At 43.2% G+C, this 24,121-nt stretch overlaps 1 protein-coding gene across 1 annotated transcript in view; it reads left to right on the plus strand.

Annotated features, from left to right (window-relative positions):
• Positions 1–493: 493 nt before the first annotated feature.
• The window catches only part of LOC120536700 (killer cell lectin-like receptor subfamily G member 1), a 45,273-nt gene continuing 21,645 nt past the window's right edge, over positions 494–24,121 (plus strand). The window contains exons 1-2 of the mRNA XM_039765147.1: positions 494–656; positions 22,472–22,570. Of these exons, the coding sequence (XP_039621081.1) occupies positions 581–656; positions 22,472–22,570 (175 nt within the window). The 5' untranslated portion in view covers positions 494–580. The remainder of the gene's footprint in view (positions 657–22,471; positions 22,571–24,121) is intronic.

Consider the following 24,121-nt stretch of genomic DNA (forward strand, 5'->3'; position numbering starts at 1 on the left):
ACAGGAGCCTGCTCAGTGCCCATCGCTCTGCCACGGATGTCAAACTGTCCAGCTCCGTGTCTACAATAGAGTCTGCCTTCCTCACCAGTTCATTTGTTTAATTTCTGTATTGTTATCGAGAATTTAACAGCATTTACTTGCCAATCTTTATCTGACTTAACTCTTGTAATCGTTTTTCCAGACCTTTACTTCGCCTCACTATCAATGACACATCCACGCCTCTTTTCCTTCCTGAGAGGGGTTCTGCAGCAGCAGCAGGAGATCCTCAGGTCCGATAAAAAGTACCTTGCGATCTGGTAGAACTGCTGCCTGTTAGCAAACTGGCAGATGTGTAAATTCTCTGAATCTGAAGTTTCTTATCTAAAATGTGCTGCAATACAAAAAAAAATAAGAAGAACGCAGATAAGTGAGAGGAGATGAAATGCCATTTAGCGTTGATTGCTGAAAGTGGTGCTAATACTTAAACTTCACACGAGCATGACCACATTTCCTGTACTGGTTCCTTAAAACTTGTTTCATGCTTGAAGGTAATGCCACTCAAAGGCACACCACCAACCCTGCGCTCAGCTAGTGGTCTGATATGGCAGCTGATATGGTATATTCTGAACTGACCCTTCCTCTTGGACATCCATCTCCAGGCAACCAGCAGCCTCCAGGTTAGAACTGGTTCATCTCGAAATATAAAAGTGTGACATTCATGTAATATTGTGCATCCAAAATGATATTTAAACTTGCAGTCTTTGATCCTCTGATTGTTATTTTATTTTATCTGAAAACAGTAAGGATGAATTTTCACAAATAAGGGAAAAGATTATATTGTGGAAATTTTGGAAAATGAAAAGTAATACTTTAGTTATTATAAAAAAAGAAAATAACATTGGAGTTTGGAATATATAATTTATAATTAGAGTAATTATAATTAGTATAAAAAATATATTGTGTGAATTTTTCATGTCATGTCAGGCACAATTAATTCAAGTCAGGGTCGCAGCAGCACTGGGCACAGGGCAAGAAACAGCCTTGCATAGGGTGCCAGTCTATGCTTCAATTTATTACAAATATAAAAGTATAAAACATGTCAGAATCTAGTTTTATTTCCTTTGAATTCTTCAACTGGGTTATTGTCTTTGGTATGCGTTTTACAGATAATTATACCTCAGATCTGCTTGAGGACCACTGAGGGCCAGGGCCAATCTGGGCAGTATTGGGCACAAGGCAGAGACAAAACCCCTTATTAATTATATTAATTACTAGCAAAATACCCGCGCTTAGCAGCGGAGAAGTAGTGTGTTAAAGAAGGAAAGAAAAAGAAAAGGAAACATTTTGAAAATAACGTAACATGATTGTCAACGTAATTGTTTTGTCACTGTTGTGAGTGATGAGTGTTGCTGTCATATATACACACACACATATACATACATATATATATATATATATACATATCTACATATACACACATACATATACTTACACACACATATATACACACAAATACACATATATATATATACACATATATAAACATATATATACATATACATACATATCTACATATATACATATACACACACACACACATATATATATATATAATATATACACTCTTTGGGGTGCGAGCTACTGTTGCTGGGGGTGGCAGAATCCATCAAGGAAGAAAAATGAAAAGCATTATTTGTACAAAATCTTAATTTATCCATTCCTAAATAATTAAATGGGCAGGCTATTTCGTATCAGTGCAATACGCTGTTTGTTAAAACGGATGACTCCCGCTCCTACGTGCAAGTCTGCGTGGATATTATGAACTATCGTTTCTGTTCAAGTTCTATTTAAATTTTAAATAGAAGGAATTTTTATTTAGTCGACAGAAATATCTTTGGTAGGAATGTAAGTTAAATGTAGGCATCATTGCATACATTTTTCTTCACCATACAAATGTAAAGAGTAAATTCGCCTTACATTCCAACCAAAGATATTTGTGTCGACTAAATCAGGGGTGTCAAACTCAATTGCACAGGGGGCCAAAATCCAAAACACACTTTACAAATAAATAAACATTTATTGAACACACTAAAACTAAACTTTTAAAACTTTTAAACTTTTAAAATTTTACTTTTTTGAACATAAATGTGAATAAAAACAGACAGGAATATTATTCCGGAATAAATCAACTCAAACCTTAAATAACTTCTAATATTTTGCTCTCCATAAAAATATATCCTGTCTAAATTATACATATTAGAAATAAAGTAAACGTTAAAAGAACATTCAAATTTCTTTACTCTTATGTAATTTTATATAAAAAATAAACTTAAATTTTAAATATCCCAAAAGATTTTGCTCTCCATAAAAATATACCCTGTCAAAATTATACAAATTCAAATATGAACATGCTGCATAACAAAACCTGGAAATATAAATAAAATGTGTTCCTTTCAGCAATAACAAATCAAATCATTCAGTTGTGTTTGCTCATATGTCATTTTAGAGCTGGACGCCTGGCATCTTTTTTTGGCCACAGGTTCGTTTCTGTTTGGTGTGAAGTTCTGTGTTGTGGAGATTCTCAGGATGGACTGCAGGTGCTCATCAGTGAGGCGACTCCTGTGTGCTGTTTTGTTAGTCTTTATCACTGAGAAGAGCTTCTCACACAGATATGTGCTACCAAACATGCACAAGGTTCGAGCCGCATGTAGACGGAGCTGGAGCATTTGTGCGTGAATAGAGTGAATAAACTGTGTGGGCCGTGCAGTATCGTACTTTGCCTTCAGTGTGCCATTACACTACAGCTCAATCACCTCCATCTGAATCTGCAGAGGTGCAGTTTCCACATCGACGGCAAATGGGTTGCGAAACAACTCAAAATTATTTTTTTGTTCTTCAAAGTCACCAAAGCGCCGTGCGAACTCAGTGCGCAGTGCGCTTAGTTTATCAGCAAAGTGCGTATTTGGGAACACCGTTGTACCGACTTGGTTCAACATTACTTGGCAACAGGGAAATTTCACTTGAAATCACTTTGTGATTTTGCACGGGTAAAAACGTCTGCTGGATTTAGGGTTGCCACCCGTCCTTTAAAATACGGAATCGTCCCGTATTTGAGAATGAAATTGCACGTCCCGTTTTGAATCAATACGGGACGGGTTTTGTCCCGTACTTTTTTATCATTTTTTTTTAAAGCAGTGTCTCATGCAAATCATCCCACACGCATTTTATGAAGATGCCTCCTTTCCTACTTTTGATTGGGTAATACTTGATGTCATTGTTAGTTTGATTGACTGGACTTTTTAACTGTCCAGTGAGGAGGGCGGGTCTTTTAAGTAGAGTCTGCAAAGTGTGCGTCCCTTATTTTTTTGTATTAAAAGTGGTAACCCTAGCTGGATTCTTCTTTAACTTCTGCTTTCTATATCTTCTGCATTGCATTCAGGTCTTTCAGGTTATCTTGATGTCTTGTCTCATAGTGCCGTCTTAGATTAAATTCTGTAATTACAGCCACATTAGCTCCACAAATGAGACACACGGGTTTACCGGCAATGTCAGTAAACATATACTCAGCTTCCCATCGGTTTTTAAAGGCTCTATTTTCAGAATCACCTTTTCTCTTCGGCATCGTGTGAGCTAGCTTCGCAATAACTTGCAGCATCATAAGCTAGACTTGATTAACGCGGTAAGTGTTCGGCAAGGCAGCTGAAGTGCTGCATTATGGGATCTGTAGTGTAAGATATGGCCGGCCATGTACCCGGCCAATACCCCAAGCCGCCAGGTGGAGCCCTCCTTGCAGCATGGAGGTCCCCAGAAGACCAGCAGGGCATTATGGACCATGTAGTTTTTGTGCACCGCCCTGCTGGATGCCATGGGGGCCACGAGAGGGAGCTGCAGGGAGGACCGAAGAATTCTTCATGCCCTATGACCCGGAAGTTCGTCATAGGAAGAGCGACGGGCTTCCGGGGTGAGAAACATTATTTACCCTGACCCGGAAGGAATAAGGACTTGTGGACTGTTGGGAAGGAACACCTCCGGGTCAGGGAACATAAAAGGACTATGGGAGCTCCCAGACGATGAGCTGAGTTGGGAGGCAGGGTGGCTAAGCGTCTGGGAGTGGAGGATTGTTTATTATTGTGGTTATTAATTATTGTATTATTTGAGAATTGTGGAGAGGAGCGTGCTTTGTGCACTTATTATTAGAATAAATATCATCTTTGGACTTTTACCTGGTGTCTGACGTATAGTCTGAGGGTACAAGGGTGCGAGAAGCATCTTAATCTGTTACAATTGGCGTAGCTCCGGCAGGATTCTCTGGCCGTCAGTTTGGCAGAGGACCTGAATTTAAAAATTTATTGTGGACAGAATATCCCGGAAGACAGCGTCCACGACACACACAGAAAAATCGCCAGAAACCTCATCTTTATCAAGTCCGTCATGGGGAAGAAGAAGACAAAGCAGAGCGCCAGCAACAGCGGAGGTCTAGCGCTCGGCATTGCCTGCGCTCAAGAGGAGCTATGGAGCGGCTACGCATTTCGGGAGAGATTTCGAGGAGGACGTCACCGACGAGGTATGTACGGGGAATGTACTGAATAATCTTTTTAAATTAACACATGATGTCCCATGTACATACCTCCCAGATGTCCATCCGAAGGCTCTGCGGGAGGCAGAAGACCGACCCGAAGGCGATGGCGCGCTCTCATTCAGGCAAACGAGTAACCCGAAGCACTTCCGCATTACGGGTGCGGCGAGGACACGTGACCTACCACAAGGGATTCCAGGAAGGTGACGTTCCGTATCCAGCTGTTTGTGGCTTCGCCCAAGAAAAGACGGACTTGAGTTTTTCGAAGGGGAAAGGGAGGCGATCAAGTACCGCTCTCCTACAAAAAGGTAAGGAGGTCTGGAAATGATTGATCGGTCCGTCGATAAATTGATACAGACGGATCACAGTCAGCCAAAAGCGGCACCGCGGTCCTCGAAAAGAACTCCAAATCCCAGGCTCCCTTGCGGGACCTGTCTGAGCACGTGCCAGGAGCGGCCGTGTTTATTGGCTCCCACCCGGAGGGTAAGGCTAATGATGGCTCGAGCATGCCTCCGGGTGAATCAAGTAACTTTTTGGGCGTGCACGAGCTGGAAAAGTTGCTTCAGCCCGTGCACAAATTTTACAGGTGGTGGAGACAATAAAGAAGATCACTGGGGATCTGGGAGCAGCGGCGGCGCCTTTAAGGAGGGTGGATGAATTCCTACGGCGATTTGGTCAGGAGTCTCCCATTATGATTGATTTGGCGGTACAGGTGAGTTTTACCGGTACCGTACAGAATAAGGGGACACAGAGTGACGCGGGCCCGCGTTAATTAGTAGCGGGTGCCAAGTCACACGAGCCCTACAAACGAGTGTGGTGTGATGACAGAAGGGCGGTGGAAGCACTGATCGTACCAGAGCAGCTGAAAAGTGCTGTCTCTCGGAGCGATGCGGTGCTGAAGACGCCGCCTCTGGTTTCTTTAAAGTCAACGGGCATGCAAACAGCAAAGAGGCTCTCTTTCTCTAATAGAGAGACTCAAGCTGTCGCCGACAAGTAAGCAGGAGATCCCCGAAATACACCGTGGGTCTCCTGACAAGGTGGGAAAAAGGGCGGAGAGCAGCGAGGCGGCCAGAAAACCCTCCTTGGCGGGGGAAAGGGTGGAGCTGACCGAGTTCCCGAGATGTTTCAGGTCTCGGGAAAAGAGCCAACCAGGAGGACTTCGTCGGTGCTACAATTGCCAGCGACCGGGTCACGAGTGGCGCCAATGTCCCCGGGGAGACAGGAGGTACACCGTTCCCCCAAGGTTTGCTCGAGGACAGGGACAACGCAGTCAGAGCCCGGATGACGCGTCCTCTTGGAGGAAGACTTCCCTCTCGGGGCAGGCCGCTCCGAATCTTTATAATTGTCGCTGGGGAGTACTGTAAGATATGGCCGGCCATGTCCCCCGGCCAATACCCCCAAGCCGCCAGGTGGAGCCCTCCTTGCAGCATGGAGGTCCCCAGAAGACCAGCAGGGCATTATGGACCATGTAGTTTTTGTGCACCGCCCTGCTGGATGCCATGGGGGCCACGAGAGGGAGCTGCAGGGAGGACCGAAGAATTCTTCATGCCCTATGACCCGGAAGTTCGTCATAGGAAGAGCGGCGGCTTCGGGGTGAGAAACATTATTTACCCTGACCCGGAAGGAATAAGGACTTGTGGACTGTTGGGAAGGAACACCTCCGGGTCAGGGAACATAAAAGGACTATGGGAGCTCCCAGACGATGAGCTGAGTTGGGAGGCAGGGTGGCTAAGCGTCTGGGAGTGGAGGATTGTTTATTATTGTGGTTATTAATTATTGTATTATTTGAGAATTGTGGAGAGGAGCGTGCTTTGTGCACTTATTATTAGAATAAATATCATCTTTGGACTTTTACCTGGTGTCTGACGTATAGTCTGAGGGTACAAGGGTGCGAGAAGCATCTTAATCTGTTACAGTAGTTTATTGTGTTACCAGCGCTTCATATCCCCGGGCCATTAATAACAATAATATACAACTCTCGTTTATATCCTGCGTCCTCTCATTAAACTTGTATCCCGCATTACCCGTGGGCATGACAAACGCCAGCGGCAGCCTGTCTATGAACTTAATTTAAATTTTATGTTTACACCGTGCTTTGTTTCCGAAGTAGCAGCAGTCATGAATATGGTTGTATATGTCATTCGCTCGCGTTCTATTGTTTCGCTGCCTTCTCGATTATATAATGCATGTTTTCTTCAGCGCATTTTGGAGCTCTTCCTGGTTTTCTACGTACTGCGTTAAAAGTCAGTTCACGTGATTACGTGGGAGGCGTGATGATATCACACAAAACTCCGCCCTGCACAGCTTTCGAGCTCAACTCCATTACAGTAAATGGAGAAAAATACCTTCCAGTTATGACCATTACGCGTAGAATTTCGAAATGAAGCCTGCCCAACTTTTGTAAGGACTGTAAGGAATGAGCCTGCCAAATTTCAGCCTTCTACCTACACGGGATGTTTGAGAACTAGTGATGAGTCAGTGAGTGAGTGAGTGAGTGAGTGAGTCAATGAGTGAGTGAGTGAGTGAGTGAGGGCTTTGCCTTTTATTTGTATAGATAATTAGTATAAACCTCATGTCATGGGGAAAGTAGCATTGTTATTTTATGTCATGTCAGGTTCAAGCTCATTTATTGCAGGCCGGGGTCACAGTAGCACTGGACAAAAGGAAAAAAACGGTCTGCTTAGGGTGCCAGTCCATTCTTTAATTTACTACAAATATAAAAAAGTAGTTTTGTATCCTTTACATTTTTCAGCTGTCTTATCTTTGGTATGTGTTTTAAAGATAATAATAAGTATTGCGATAGTCTCAAACCTACTTGAGGGTCACAAAGGACCAGTGCCAATCCAGGCAGCATTGGGCACAAGGCAGGAACACAAACCCTAATATGGCTGGACACCCACACTCACACACACACGCACACACACACACACCAGAACCATTTCAGGTTTGCCAATTAACCTGACATGTCTGTCTTTGTGGGTGTGGGAGGTAAAACCTGCACAGGCTCCAGAAAAAACAATGCCAAAGCGCCACAGAATTCAAAGTCAGGGTGCCAGCAGCTATAGCTACTGCATCCCTGTGCCACCTATATTATTAATAATAATAAAACTTTATTATTTTATTTGTAAATAATAATGTGTTAGGTCAATTCAATTCAAGAGTATTTATTGTCATTTCATCCATATACTGTAGTACAGCATACAGTTCCTCCAGGACCATGGTGCTACATAGAACACGGGACAATGAAGAATCCACAACACATAACATAAAGACACATAATATGTTACAAGGTGCATGTGAGACAAATGTGCAAACATGTACAACATTGCAGAGCAGAACGAGTGTTCAGGAATCTGACTGCTTGGGGGAAAAAACTGTTCCAAATTCTGGTGGTGAGGTGGTGAGGGCCCGAATGCTTCGGAACCTTTTTCCCAATGGCAGGATTGTAAACAGTGAGTGTGCAGGGTGTGTTGGATCATTCACAATGCTGGTGGCTTTGCAGATACAGCGTGTGGTGTAAATGTCCATGATGGATGGAAGAGAGACACGGATGATCTTCTCAGCTGTCTTTACTATCTGTTGTAGGGCTTTACGGTCCCTGACCGTAGTTCACTGTTTCATCTGTGCATTTTTGATTATAAAACTTGCTTTCATGTTCATTAACAGGCTTAAAAATAATGGATATCGAGTGGCGTCAGATGTTGCTGATTGTGAATCTCTGTTTTATTTTGTATGCTCATTTTTGGAGTGGGGTTGCAAGGCTCATCCCCTGTTAGAACATTAGAACACTCGAGACGAGAACAGGCCATTCAGCCCAACAAAGCTCGCCAGTCCTATCCACTTGTTTCCTCCAAGAAAACATCAAGTCGAGTTTTGAAAGTCCCTAATGTCTTACTGTCTACCACACTACTTGGTCGCTTGTTCCAAGTGTCTATCATTCTTTGTGTAAAGAAAAACTTCCTAATGTCTGTGCGAAATTTACCCTTAACAAGTTTCCAACTGTGTCCCCGTGTTCTTGATGAACTCATCTTGTTAGATATGACAAACTGTAAAGAAGTATTTCCAGTGGACCCTCGTAATAGAAAAGAAACTCGAGTGCTGAGCTGCACCCTCTTATTTCTGATGAAAAGCTGACATCAAGCTTAAACTTTGATCCCCAATCCACCAATACTGATTTTCAAGAGTTACTGGTCAAATATGAAATATTTTTCATTGGAACAACCTGAACCCTAAGCCTTGCCCTAACCCTAATCCTAACCCTGTTAATGAGTTTATTTTTTTGCAGTGGTTATCAAACTCAGTCCTCTCGTGTGGCTACAGGTTTTTGGTCCCACCAGCTTGTGTTTTATAATTGGCAAGCTGATACTCACTCATTTCGCGGTTTTGAAACTACAAAACTAAGTGTGTATAAGGCATTTCTGTATGTTACTTTGTGTTTTTCGTAACCAGGTTTTTTATGATTTTCACCATTATCATGATGATTTGCATTTGACTTTTCCTTTTGCTGTGGTTATTTAGCCGTGAGCACATCGGTGGGTCTGACGGTCAAGTCGCCTCAGCCGTTCCTCATTTCCTTTCGTCTGCCCGGGTGTCTGCTGCTCATTGTTAATTGTCATAACTAGAACAACATTAATGGAGCAAACGACACAAAAAAAAAAGGCAAATTATTAAGGAAAACAGGAAAAGAGAGTTGAGCATTTGAAGATATAGATATCTGTAAATGTGTTCTGATTGCAGAATTAATGAACAGCAAAGAGGGAAAGAGTTCAAAGAGATTAACTGGAGGGAAAATGACTCACTGACTGGAAGTAAAAGCCTGCAGCCATATTGGGTGGGGGTCTCAGAAGCACCTGTTTATTTTAATATATAGTTACTGGGTGGTCGAACCACGGATGGGGGTCCATCACTCACTCCTGCACATTTTCAGTTTGGCAGTCAGCCTGTCACAAAGTATGCGGAGAAAACGTACGCCGACCTGAGGAGAATGTGCAGACCCCATAAAGACAGTGGAAGGGCCAGAACTCTGACATTAGTGTCATCCCGTCACCATTCCCTTCATTATAAGGAATGCATTTTTAAGGCAAATTCGATAGGCTCCTTTGTAGCGGGCGTCCTGAAGGATTTTAAATGCACACCGCACTTTGAGCCCCATTCCTCCTAAGTTGATTTCTATGCGTTAAATAATGTGTTAGCTCTCTTTTTTCTCTCTTTCTCCAAATGAACAAATCTGTGCATTAAAATCACTGGTTTGGATTTACTCAGCTCTTCTGAAATGAGTGGCCCAGTAGTCACATTTTTACAAAGAAGTGGTCCGAGTCAAATTGAAAGGGCAAAGAAAACAAAACAGATCAGTGTTAACAGCTTAATTCTTCAGTTTACGGCCTCCTACTCAATGCATCTGAGGGTCCGGGGTTTTTTTTTTCTTCACTCCTCAGTAGATGGACACCCATCCCGTTCAGAGTATCTGCACTTATTTAATTTCTGTGGCTTTGATATCTGGGAGGACCTGCAGAGAAACTCATTTGGATGCCAGGAGAGCAGAAGCGTGCAGCTGATCAAGGGCCCAGAATGACAATTAAAGAGGGGGGCCATTTATTACAAATGTCCAGATGTTAAGAAAATTAAACCGACATAATGCACCATCCGTCCATCCATTATCCAGCTCACTATATCCTAACTACAGGGTCACGGGGGTCTGCTGGAGCCAATCCCAGCCAACACAGGGCGCAAGGCAGGAAATAAACCCTGGGCAGAGCGCCAGCCAACCTCAAGGCACACACACACATGCCCACACACGGGACAATTTAGAATCGCCAATGCACCTAACCTGCATGTCTTTGGACTGTGGGAGGAAACCAAAGCAGACACGAGGAGAACATGCAAACTCCACGCAGGGAGGACCCGGGAAGCAAACCCGAGTCTCCTAACTGCGAGGCAGCAGCGCCACCCATAGCGCACCAGTGAAGCAAATTGCTAATGCTATTCTCGTTTCATATTAACTTTTCAAACATCTTTTTTTTTTTTTAATTCAAGTGCACTTTTTAATACCCTGATTGGTACCCTTACAGTAATGAAAAAGCAAAAAAAAAAAACTTTTTATTTAGTTCATTAAAAATGAATAGACATCCACAAAATATCTCAGAGGAGCCACTCTTTTTAAAGTATAAACCTATAAACCCCCCAGATGGTCTTCTTTTTAAACTTTTTCGGCTGTAGTTGCAGTAGCTTAGCACCGCTGAGGCTCTCCATTTCACTCCACAGTAAACAGAATCAGGTTGGTACCCCCTTGCTGCCCGCCACCTGGCGTGGCCCCAGTCTCAGGGAGTCCTCCTCGATATCCATGTTGTTACTTTCTGCCTTCATCGTTTGTCTCAAAAAAGCATTGGCATTTATGCATGCGGGTTGATCTTTTTAAACTCCCAAGTGACCCCGTGAAGTCTCTTTAAAAAAACACTGAGCATTCACCATAGTGGTGGGGCATTTGCACCCGAGACGTTAACTTTGGAGGGGAACAGCGCAGTAATGGTTAGCACTGCCTTGTGTTCAAATCCTTGTGCACTGCAAAAAATGAGATCCCTGTTGTGCAATTTATCGATTTATCAAGAAATGTGTGTTTAAGATTATTTTGCTAATTCGAAGAAATCTTATCAAGTATATTTTGCTGACCTCAATGGTTTGCTGAAGTCTTTTTTTGTGTGCAGTGTGTGTGTGTGTGTGTGTGTGTGTGGAGTTTGCATTTTCTCCCCGTGTCTGCCTGCTTCTCCTCAGGGCAATCTGGTTTAATGTCCTGAAATTAGTGACCCTTGTGGGTGAGAGGGTGAGCGGGCACAACAATACACTGTGTGGAAAAGCTTTAAACCTCAATGTAGCAATTATTGACTTATTGAAAAATTTGTTCTTGCAATTATTTAGCTTATTTTAAGAAATCTTGACAAGTACATTTTGCTTAACCCACTGGCAAAACAACTCTCGTTTCAAGTTTTTTTGTTTGCATATGCATTTTTTTTTTGCAGTGTGGACAGGCACCAGGGGTGATTCCTGCCTTGGAGTCACCGCTGCCAGGCTACGTTCTGACCCTCCATGACCCCTCTGTCATATTATGTGATGTTAGAAAGGAGGCTGGTGAAAAAATGTGGAATTGCACACACACACAGAGCATAAGTCAAAGAAACATCTAGACCAGGGGTAGTCAATTATGATGTAAGGGAAAGTTTCCTCATGTACAGGACTGCAGCATCATCATGTTTAAGTTGCATTATAATTTAGTTCTACATTACAATTCATTTTTTATATATTGAAGTAGCATTGCCATTGTATCAACATGAAGTCAATGACTCAAATCAAACAAAGAAAGCTAGAATTCAATGCCATTTCAACAATATTTGTTTTAGATAGATAGATAGATAGATAGATAGATAGATAGATACTTTATTAATCCCAAGTGGAAATTCCCATACTCCAGCAGCAGCATACTTATAAAGAACAATATTAAATTAAATAGTAATAAAAATGAAAAAAATTAAAATAAAATTAATGTTAGCATTCTCCTCAGTCTGTCAGTGGAGCAGGACGGTGACAGTAGTATGTCACTGAAGCTGCTCCTCTGTCTGGAGATGATCCTGTTCAGTGGATGCAGTGGATTCTTCATGGTTGGCAGGAGTTTGCTTAGTGCCCGTCGCTCTGCCACAGATGTCAAACTGTCCAGCTTTACTCCTACAATACAGCCTGCCTTCTTCAGTGCAACTCTGGAGGGCTACATACAATAATAAATAATATAAATAAGAAAAAATAAATAACTAAAGTAAAAGCCAGGTAAATTTGACATTCAACTGAGAATAATAATAATAATAATAATAATCCATTTTATTTATAGGGCACTTTACATTAGCAGTAAATCTCAAAGTGCTACATAAAAAGTTTAAACAAAGGCAAAGCAAGATAAAAACAGAGATAAAACAACAATAATTATAGCATTCTTGTTAATAAGCTTTCCTAAATAGAAACGTCTTTAGCTGTTTTTAAAATGGCCCACAATCTGCTGTGTTCTCAGGTTCTCATTCCAGAGCCGTGAAGCAGCAGCTACAAAGGCTCGGTCTCCCATTGTATGAAGTTTGGTCACAGGGCGGCAATGTTGGTTTGACTTTGTGTTGCTCATGGAGTCCTGAATGGGGCACGTTACCTGCATTGGGAGGGAGCCTCCGTTACGGCACTGCAGCCATGTGGCGTGATTCGCCGAGGGTAATCCGGCTCATAGTATCCTAATTTTCGAGGACCCAAGTAGCTGGACCAGGCCAAGGGGACACCCACATTAACAGCTGGCTGTGGCAGATAGAGGGTCATTTCCAGAGGGTCTCTGCCTGGGGGGTTGCCAACCAAGCTGTTTCATCATGTGATGGGTGTAGAAACACGCTGTACCAGTGCATGCTCCCCAACCTGACCTGGTCTCACCTGACCTTCATGCCCCATTTCCCCAATTGTAAAGCAGCAGTGCTTGTGAGATATGTTTTAAAATTTTATAGAAAATGCTTAAGTATAGTACATAGTTTTGTGTGTCAAATGCATATATACCCTGTTTTGAAGAAATAACTTCAACTTGAAAATATCAAACTCATTCTTTAAGGTAGTGGTTCTCAATCTGTGGGGCAGACCCCCTAGGGGGGTGCAAAGTAACAAAAAGGGGTGCGCGAAGATGTTTTAAAAAGAAAACAAGAATTGAAAATATGAAAAATACATCTATTGAATACCAAAACAAATTAACTTAAACTACATTATGATAGTAGAAAAATAAATATAGAGTTAGATAAATGCAGATAAATGTTAAGTAGGTATAATAAAATATACATCTATGATATATCATTAATTAAAAAAGAAAAAAATGGTATTTGTGGGCTCCTTTCAAAAAAAATGTTAGGGGGGGGGCGCAATTAAAACTGTTATGAAAACTCGGGTCGCAAATACTTCAAAGTTGAGAAACGCTGTTTTAAGGTTTTGCATCGATTTTTGTTGAAACTGACTGGTCAGTTAGCCTGAGGGAACACAGGTGGCTGAGATGAAATTGCCATCCGAATGGAGATGGACTACGGCTGAGTTACACTGAAATAGGACAGGAATGACGCAGGGAGTCGCCTTACACACTTTAATATTCCGTTGGTCCGGGTGGTACATCAAAGAAGATACAGACAGGGTAACAAGGAAGTTTCATTTTCTCTGTCTCTTGGCAGCAATAATTAGACAGGCCACGCTGCCTGCCATTCCATCCATGGCTCATGCCAGACCACATATGAGCAAAGACCAAACCGGACGAGAGACTAATAAGACAGACAGCCACCTGGTAACATAAAGAAGATGAACTGCTTTTTACCCAGGCTGTAATAATATTATTTTGCCAATGTACACATATGTCAGTCAGTCTCCAACCTTCTATAACCTAACACAGGGTTATGGGGGTCTGCTGGAGCCAATCCCAGCCAACACAGGGCGCAAAGCTGGAAACAAACCCCAGGCAGGGTGCCAACGCACCGCAGGACACACACATATAAAGCACACACTAGGGACAATTTAGGATTGCCAGTGCACCTAACCTGCATGTCTTTGGACTGCAGACACGGGAAGAACATGCAAACTCCACGCAGGGAGGACCCATGAAGCGAATGCAGGTCTCCTTACTGCGAGGCAGCAGCGCTACCACTGTGCCACCATGCCGCCCCAGTTCTGCAGGTGCTGGTGTATATACACTGAGCACTTTATAGGCTTCAGCTTTTCAGCTGCTTCCCAATCTGGGCCCGCACTGTTTTCGTAACCTAACCATTCGAGGTGAACTTGTGACACCATAGAGCCAAATCATGACTTTCTCGGTCAAGGCCTGTAGTTTGAATTTTCTCTTTACTGGAGAACATAGGTGTTTCCACTTCATGCTTTCCGACTCACAGTGACGGACCAATGTCTCATCTCCAGTGACAATCTGCTCCAAAACATTTAACATCTCGGGAACAGGGTCGCAACCTCCGCACATTGGTTGTATAGGTCAGTAAGCTGTTTGGGTACTCATGTTGTGCCAACTTTATGGTGCCCCAAGTCATCATACACTATGGAAAGTGCTGATCCATAGCTGATTATCCAAATGTGCAGCAACAGCAAACAATGTAATCTGTTAGTCATCTCTGATGAAGGCATTCATCGTGTTGTTATGAGCTTGTGTGTGATATTGATGGTTAACCAAATTCAGATTTATTGGTTACACTTGTTGTTACTGCTGTGGAAGCTGGCCCGGCCACAGACAGGCAGACACGTTCATGTCACCTACAACACGTTTATCTTTACTAATAAAAGGCAAAGCCCTCACTGACTGACTGACTGACTCACTCACTCACTCACTCATCACTAATTCTCCAACTTCCCGTGTTGGTAGAAGGCTGAAATTTGGCAGGCTCATTCCTTACAGGTTACTTACAAACGTTAAGCAGGTTTTATTTCAAAATTCTACGTGTAACGGTCATAATTGAATCCTACTTACGTACATATATACGTCCATAGCCTGCAGCTCGGTCGCCGTGTGAGGTGCCGTTGCATCCCCCATCCCCACGCCTCCCATGTTGTTGGCTGCCTGCCTTTATAAGGCCATCCATCGCTCCGGTCTCTTCATTCCCTTCTTTGCTTCGCCACAGTATTCACGTCTCCCTGCTGATAACTGCAGCCTTTTTATTTAATCCATGGCTTCTCCACTGATTTATTGTTCATTTATTACGATTATAGTTATTGTGTAGGTATTTTAGACTTATTTTACATTGTTCAGGTACCCATTTCCTTTATCATTCCAACCGTACCCCCATTAACATGTCTATCGAGGTGATCACCATCGATCAAAGAACTGTCACTTACAGAGTGGTTTCCATGCCCGGAGATGGCACCTACCTTTTCCATTCTCTTTGTTACATATTGCACGGCCATTTCAGGGTCACTCTTGATATCTGGAGAAACATTGTGTCTTGTGTATTGAATGACTGGGACAGGTTCAAGGTGTGGACTGATGACGGTACAGGAGATAATTAGACTACACAGGAGCACTAGAAGAGTGAAATGCTTAAGCCCTTCACCTATGCATCTGCATGTGAGTTGATGGCTGCCGGTGAATTGTTCGGTTGTCACTTTCAAGTGTACCGAAATGGCCGAATATTTTACACCTTTGGAGAACCGCCAATGCCTCCTAAACATCTTTGATTCACAGGTGACGATTTCAGTAGTGGACACTTTGATGTTTATGAATGTTTAAACTCTCAAAAGCTGGATGTGAAGTTATTGATGAAGCCGGTTTTATGCTTACAACGCTTGACAGATGCCGAATGTCACTTCAACACAAGTCCTGCAAATACTAACGTAATTGAAACAAACCATGAAACTCAAACCGATTATGACAGCAGCAATCCAAGCTGTGAGAAAACTGTAAAATGGAGGCGTGTCAGACGTGGTGGTACATTTTCTGATGCAGCTAGACGAAAACAACTTTGTGACGCTGCCGCCAAGTACTTGCAGAAAAATTCACAAGTTAATAGACACATTGTCGCTAAATACTCGCAGGCAAATCCAGGGAATGCCTATTAAACATCTTAGATTCACGAGTAGCGATTTGGGTAGTGAACACTTCGATGAATGAAACCTCTTATCTTTACAATGGTTGACAAACACGGAATGTAACTTGAACACAACATGTCCTCCAAATACAAACCTGATTGAAATAAACAATGATAATCAAATCCTTGATGACAGCAACACTCGTAACAGTGACAAAACAATTACTTTGATAATCATGTTACGTTATTTTTAAAATGTTTCCTTTTCTTTTTCATAACTTCTTTAACACACTACTTCTCCGCTGCAAGGCGCGGGTATTTTGCTAGTTATACAATATTTACAAGTCAAAGTGCCACACACAACCACAAAGTCCTGACCACAACACAGTGCCTTTTTCCTTCTTCAGGCCACCTCCTGCCTCCTCCAGAGACCTCGTCCACTACACTGCCGACTCCAGCCATCGTATGAAGGGAGGCGGCCCCTTTTATACACACCCTGATATGCCCCAGGTGCTTCCCGGCAATCTAACACTCCAGGGCTCCAAAGGCACGGGGGCTCCCCCTGGCGGTGACCATGGGCCCCTACAGGGTTAAGCTTCTAAGCTCTGTACCCGTGGCCCCCAAAGGACCCAGGACGATCACCCCACATGGTCTGGGGAAGGCGTTAGACCTACTCCGGTCTTTCTAGGCGTCCTGGCTGGGTCGCCACCCCAGCCATCTCCGACACTGCTTTAAGCCTTTCTGCCCATTCACAGACTTTTCATTGTATCCTGATGCTTTCACTTCCATACTGAGCCAACATCCTTCAGTAAATTTCAGCAGGTGTCACTCCTTCTACCCAAAAATACCCCAATATGGCACATTGTACAACAATGGTGCAATCCCATAGTGGAGAGTCCATGTTCATTAGATCTTGGAGGCAACTAGAATAGCAGCAGAACGCATGGCTATGTGTGTTCAAACTACCCATAAGCCATCACGACTGTGTTGTACTGATCAGCTTCTACCCAATGCTGTTACTACATAATTGAGGGCAAAGCAGAGAGTATCTGTGGGTGGGATACAATTATAAACAATTACAAAACCTCATCAACAGGGCCAAGTCATAACCACCTTCCATGGTAATATTTCTGCTATGTTAGTAGGTCATGTTCATGTGTTTAAGATAAATGTTATGAGTGCTTTTATTTTTTTCTTTTATTATAAGTTATTACGGTGTAATGCCTTTTTCCTATCTATCTATCTATCTATCTATCTATCTATCTATCTATCTATCTATCTATCTATCTATCTATCTATCTATCTATCTATCTAATAAAATGCTATGGTCTGTCCTTCTGTGTGTGTGTGTGCGTGTCTTGTCCTGCTGAGCAATCTAATTGGACAGTTTGTCTTTAGTTAAACAAGCAAAAAAGGAAGTGTTAGGGAAACAGAGGTTGAGACAATCAAGGAGGAGACGTGAAGTATTAAAACAGACAGTAGGTTAGCAAGACACCTTGAAAATGTCTGAGAGAGCATGAGAGAGCCAACCACATATGAATACCAAGCAAAGGTGCTGAAGATCAGCTGTGATCAAATATTTTAAAAGTTTACTATATTCCCTGACTTCAACAGGTAACATGGCTAGTTAATCCATCCATTATCTAACCCGCTATATCCTAACTACAGGGTCACAGGGGCCTGCTGGAGCCAATCCCAATCAACACAGGGCACAAGGCAGGGAGCCAACCCACCTAACCTGTGGGAGAACATGCAAACTCTACGCAGGGAGGACCGTTATCTTTAATATATGATGAATAATTGTATAACATTCTCTCCTACCTATTTCAATGGTCTACCTCGTTGCTTGCGGTCATAGACATAAAAGGTGGTGTAACTACAAAGAACTACAGCCAAAATATGGTGACATTTTGGTCAGGTCTACATAATAAAGAGTATAAATGGGAGAAAAGGGTCACCCTAGGACACTAGCATTTTAAAACAGCTGCTCCTCTGCTCTCTTGCTTTGAACGTCATTATTATTTGGTTGTTGTTTGAGCTTATTGAGTCTTTCCAAAAAAATGAAGACAAATGAAGCCTGCTCAGGTAGCATCAGTGATTAGTTTCTGAATTTCCCATTGGGGATTAATAAAGTATCTATCTATCTATCTATCTATCTATCTATCTATCTGTCTGTCTGTCTGTCTGTCTGTCTGTCTGTCTGTCTGTCTGTTTGTCTGTCTAGTTAGTACTGTAAATTAAGAAAGAGGCCCTGCAGGGTCTGACTTCGACCCCCTTTATCTTGCTCTGTAGAAATCTTTCAGTTCTATTGGGTATGAACAGGAAAGGCTGAGCTCAGTTATGTTCCATGCAGTCTCTCATTTGAGGCCGTCCATTTAAAAAAGGCATAACCGATTGGGTACAAGTCAATCTATTCCAAACCTTCCAGACTTGTGGGCAGCTGATGACCGCCAAGGAGCGAGTTGTCCTTTGGCAGATTATAAATAGTACATCAGTTTCCATTATGTGACTCATGGCTTAGTTTAATCACACACCAGAATCTGAAGAAAATAATCAATTCATTGCATCAGTTCCGGCTTCCTTCCATGTTTGACTTCTGGCTTGAACATGTGAAACCACAAGAACAATTCACTTGGTCTGGGTGGCAGTGACTGCTTGTGTTACATTGCCCATATATTATAAATACATAAGCAGGGTATAAAGATAGAGCTTGTGTCGCATTTCTTACCACACTTGTAAGATGTGCAAATTATTTCTGCATGTTGTTATTTAATTTATAAATATTATTATTATTATTATTATTATTATTATTATTATTGTTGTTGTTGTTGTTGTTGTTGTTGTTGTTGTTATTATTATTATATTGTTATTTAATTTATAAATAACAATGTGTTCAATAATACAAGATCACATGTAAAACTGAAAAAAGTCTAAAATCTATTGGTAAATACAAAAGATTCATGGCCACTCTGCAATGGACTGGCACCTCGTGCCAGGATTATTCCTGTCTTGCTCGGATTGGCTCCAGCATCCCCACCACATGGGTTCCTCGGATCCTGCTAGAAGGAGCTGCTGAAGGCGGGTTCTCTTGTCACATGGAGGTTCCACCTGACCCAGAAGTGCTTCCTGGATGCAAAATGATAGCAACAGAAGTACTCCTGGGTCCAGGATGAAGGAAGTGGCTCTGCTTAATGCGAGGAGTCAGAGTTGGACAAATCTCATCTGAGAGTAGCGAAGAAGGTAAGAGTCATATTGTTGCAGTTGTGGAGTATGTATAGGGGGTTGTGCAGTTGTGTCTGGAGTTTGGGGTGCCGAAATGCTCCCTAATGATTCACACTGCGATATCATCACCTAAAAACAACATCTGCATGTTAGATATAAGTGCTGTGGACAGATGAATTTAAAGCTAAACTCTACGACTACTAAAGGTTTGTTTAGAGAAAAGGGAACAGTATGTGAAGAAAAGAACAATTCACCAACTGTTAGATACGGGTGTGGATCTGTTATGGCAGTTATGGGCAAAAGAAACTTTGAGTGGTTTCAGAACATCTCAGTCTCTGTAGACCAGTCACCATCTGGACATTGGTGCAGAGCTGCCAGTACCTGGGGGTTCACATAAACAGTAAAATGAACTGGTCTGACAATATAGTGGTGCTGTACAAGCAGAGCCAGAACAGACTGGACTTCCTAAGGAGAGTGGTGTATGAATGATGTTTGCAGTAAGCTGCTTGCAATGTTCTACCAGCCCATCATAGCCAGTGTGGTCTCCTGGCAATGCAAACTGGCCACAAAAGAAGCAAAATATCTGAGCACACCTATCAGGAAAGCCTGCACCATCACAGGGCTAGCGCTGGACACACTGGAAATCCATCCATCCATTATCCAACCCGCTATATCCTAACTACAGGGTCACGGGGGTCTGCTGGAGTCAATCCCAGCCAACACAGGGCGCAAGGCAGGAAACAAACCCCGGGCAGGCCGCCAGCCCACCGCAGGGCATACACACACACACCCACCAAGCACACACTAGGGACAATTTAGAATCGCCAATGCACCTAACCTGCATGTCTTCAGACTGTGGGAGGAGTTAAACATCTAAAAGAATACATTTTTAGAATGGTTTCTGTCTTAGCTGTTTACTAATGGAGCCTCACTTATAAGTTGTGACCCGATGTGAAGTGCGTGGGCTGATGTGAACATAAATAAGAACATTCTCTGTGGGTGTACTAGAACCTTCAACAACAGACCATAAGAAGCAAAGAGCCCCCTGTGTACTGAGCGACAGTGCAAGACCACATGTGCTCTGGTGACTGCAGCCCAGTGTTGGCAGGTTTGTGGTTTTCATGCCCAACTGGCCTATTTTTGATTGTCATCCGCAGGAAAAAAAAAATGAGCGTTTGTGGGTTTTTGGGCTAATTTTTTAAACACAGGACCGTATTTTGGGCTTTTTTTCATTTACCTCCACAGCATTTTATCTTATTTTTCATACATCTTGCACCTTGTTTATGTTCTCTACTGTTATTAAATTTCCAAGGGAACCAAGTTGTGCTATGGTGTATACCCCTTTTATCACTCTGAAATATCTCTGTGAGGGGAAACCCCCTGGGCATTGTTGGTATTTACCTAACCCTGTAGCACCGACACCGCCCCTGCTTTTTGGCATTGAGCTAGTTTTTTGGGCAGATTTATTCTTTGCTGCGGTGGGTTGGCACCCTGCCCAGGATTGGTTCTTGCCTTGTGCCCTGTGTTGGCTGGGATTGGCTCCAGCAGACCCCCGTGGCCCTGTATTTGGATTCATCGGGTTGGATAATGGATGCGTGGATGGATGGATTTATTCTTTGAAGGTGTTTTTTAAGGAACCTGCCAACCCTACCATGACCCTAACCTGAGCCTAATAAAATGGCTTGATGATGACTTTTCTCTACAAGCATGTAGAACTCGGGTCCTCTATCAAGGACTTTGTTAAATAGTGCGACTCAAACCACCTACACCTGAACACCAGCAAAACCAAGGAGCTGGTGGTGGATTTTAGGAGGCCCAGGCCCCTCATGGACCCCGTGATCATCAGAGGTGACTGTGCAGAGGGTGCAGACCTATAAATACCTGGAAGTGCAGCTGGATGATAAATTGAACTGGACTGCCAATACTGATGCTCTGTGCAAGAGAGGACAGAGCCGACTATACTTCATTAGAAGACTGGCGTCCTTCAACATCTGCAATAAGATGCTGCAGATGTTCTATCAGACAGTTGTGGCGAGCACCCTCTTCTATGCGGTGGTGTGCTGGGGAGGCAGCATAAAGAAGAGGGGCACCTCACACCTGGACAAACTGGTGAGGAAGGCAGGCTCTGTTGTAGACATGGAGCTGGACAGTTTGACATCTGTGGCAGAGTGATGGGCGCAGAGCAGACTCCTGTCAATCATGAAGAATCCACTACATCCACTGAACAGGATCATCTCCAGACAGAGGAGCAGCTTCAGCGACAGACTGCTGTCACCGTCCTGCTCCACTGGCAGACTGAGGAGACCCCACACTATGCGACTCTTCAGTTCCACCTGGGGGTGTAAACGTTAACATTATACAAAGTTATTGTCTGTTATACCTGCATTGTTATCTCTCTTTAATTTAATATTGTTTTTTATCAGTATGCATGTGAATTTCCCCTTGGGATTAATAAAGTATCTATCTATCTATCTATCTATCTATCTATCTATCTATCTATATTGTTAGCCATTATCATTCCATCTTGCCTGAAGAAGGAGCCTGAGTTGCCTCGAATGTATGTTGTATATTGGAATGCCAAAAAAGGGACTCTGATCTGTTGGGCCCGTGAGCAAGGCCCTTAACCTGCAATTGCTGAGCGCTTTGAGTAGTGAGAAAATTGCTATATAAATGCAAAGAAAAAACAAAGAAAGACAGTATATTGGAATCTTTTTAGTTAGCCAATTAAAGGAGTCATTTTGCTTGACTCTACAAGCATGGAAGATAAGAACATAAGAAATTTGACAAACATGAGGAGACCATTCAGTCCAACAAGTCTTTTTATTTAGCTAATAGCTAAGCTGTCCCGAGATCTCATTCCGGCTTCTTCTTAAAGGTCCTCATGGTTTCTGCTTCAACTCCATGCCTTGTTAGGTTGTCCCTCATTCCCACGACTCTTTGTGTAAAGAAGAGCTTACAGGCTTGGGTGACTCGAAAAACACAGTGCATCACCACGGTCAGAGTGAGCTGACGTTCCAGCCATGTTCATCATGTCATGTTACCTTACCAGTCCCTCCTTATTTTTGTTCATCATTTGTTACGTCTGTTGCACACATTTAACTTTGTTGTATCTTTTTTCATTTTTTAGATAAGCGATGCAGACGCCTGCCATTGTCAGCTGCCATTGTGTTTCCCGTGTGCCTCCTGTTTGCGGCAAGCATCACCATTGCTGTTATGGCACTGAGGAGTAAGTCTCCGTTAAGCTCTTATTTGTTCTTCTTTCATTAAACTCTTTGCTTGCATTCCATTTCTACCACTCAGACTGGAGTTCATCACATTTTTCTTTAAAGATCTGATCTCAGACCAAGATGACTGGCATTTCCTCTTGTGTTTCTTGGTCAGTTTGCATTGCAGTAGGCTTTTGTTAGATGATTTGCTCCCAAGTCAGAAGTCGCAGATGCAGACAGGCATTTCAGTGTGTGGTTATCACATACAGCTAGTGTCGTGTTAGAGGTGTGCTGCTTCGTATCTCCGGATAGGTGTGGTCCAAGCGTACCGTGTGTATTTTATTAGATGTGTAGGAGCGTCTGCATATACATAGACGGTGTTTGTCTTAGGCTAGCATGTGGGAACGAGATTGAAACTTTCAGCTAATTACGCCTGATGTCATTTGTCTTTTTTATTGAGTTACTGTTCATATGTTGCACTCTAGGTTACCGTAATAAAATGTCCATTGCTGTGTTGAATCCGTCTCTGCTAAGTTCAGGCTTGTTGTCAGATAACACAGAGTACAGTGAAATTGTGACTTTCAGATTTGATCAACATGCCACCCTGCTAGTCATCTTACCACATACTGAGGTTAAAGCCATCATAAAAACTGCTGGGTGTAGCCTGCACATACCTCCTACAGCATCTTTCTGCTTTCATTTTACGAAGCATGTTTCATAATGGGTGGCGCAGTAACACTGTGTGCAGTGTTGCTGCCCCTAAAGTCTAAGAGACTGGACTGGAGCACCGGCAAGGGTCCTCCTGGCCATGTGGGTCTTCAATTGCCCGGCGTGACACGGAGAGAGACAACACGAAACGTGGGATCATTTACTTCAACAAATAAATGAACAAGTATAAAGTGTTTGTGTTTAAATGCGTAAAAATCTGATCACTATCTATCTATCTATCTAGACGCCCAGGAGGACCGGAGGAGGGCTTGTACCTCCTCCAGACCACGAGGGGGCGTCCGCCCTGGTTATGTTGGGGGCCACGGGTAAGGGGCTTGGAAGCCCAGCCCTGTAGGGACCCGTGGCCACCGCCAGGTGGTGCCCAGGTGCCTGAATATCCCTGGAGCCCAGCACTTCCGCCACACCAGGAAGTGCTGGGGGGAAGACGACAGGGACACCCGGACGGCTTCCGGGTGCGCAGCCGGCACTTCTGCCACACTGGGGCATGGCTACGGAGGAGTGCCGGGAAGCAGCTGGAGCCCATCCGGGTTCCTATTTAAGGGGCCGCCTCCCTTCAGTCGATAGCGGAAGTCGGGTGGAAGAGAGATGGAGCTGGAGAGAGGACTGGAGGCGGCCAGGAGAGAGAGGCATTGAGACTGCGAGGCCTGGACATTGGGGGAACGGTGCAAGAGGCACTGGGGTTTGTGGTGCACGTCTTTGTAAATATTGTAAATAAAGGGTGTGTGGTGGAGCCAATGATGTCCGTCTGTGTGTGTCCGGGTTCAAGTCTACACTATCTATCTATCTATCTATCTATCTATCTATCTATCTATCTATCTATCTATCATATTGTGCCGTTCACA

The sequence above is a fragment of the Polypterus senegalus genome, chromosome 10, assembly GCF_016835505.1.
Source record: "Polypterus senegalus isolate Bchr_013 chromosome 10, ASM1683550v1, whole genome shotgun sequence".
Lineage (NCBI taxonomy): Eukaryota > Metazoa > Chordata > Cladistia > Polypteriformes > Polypteridae > Polypterus > Polypterus senegalus.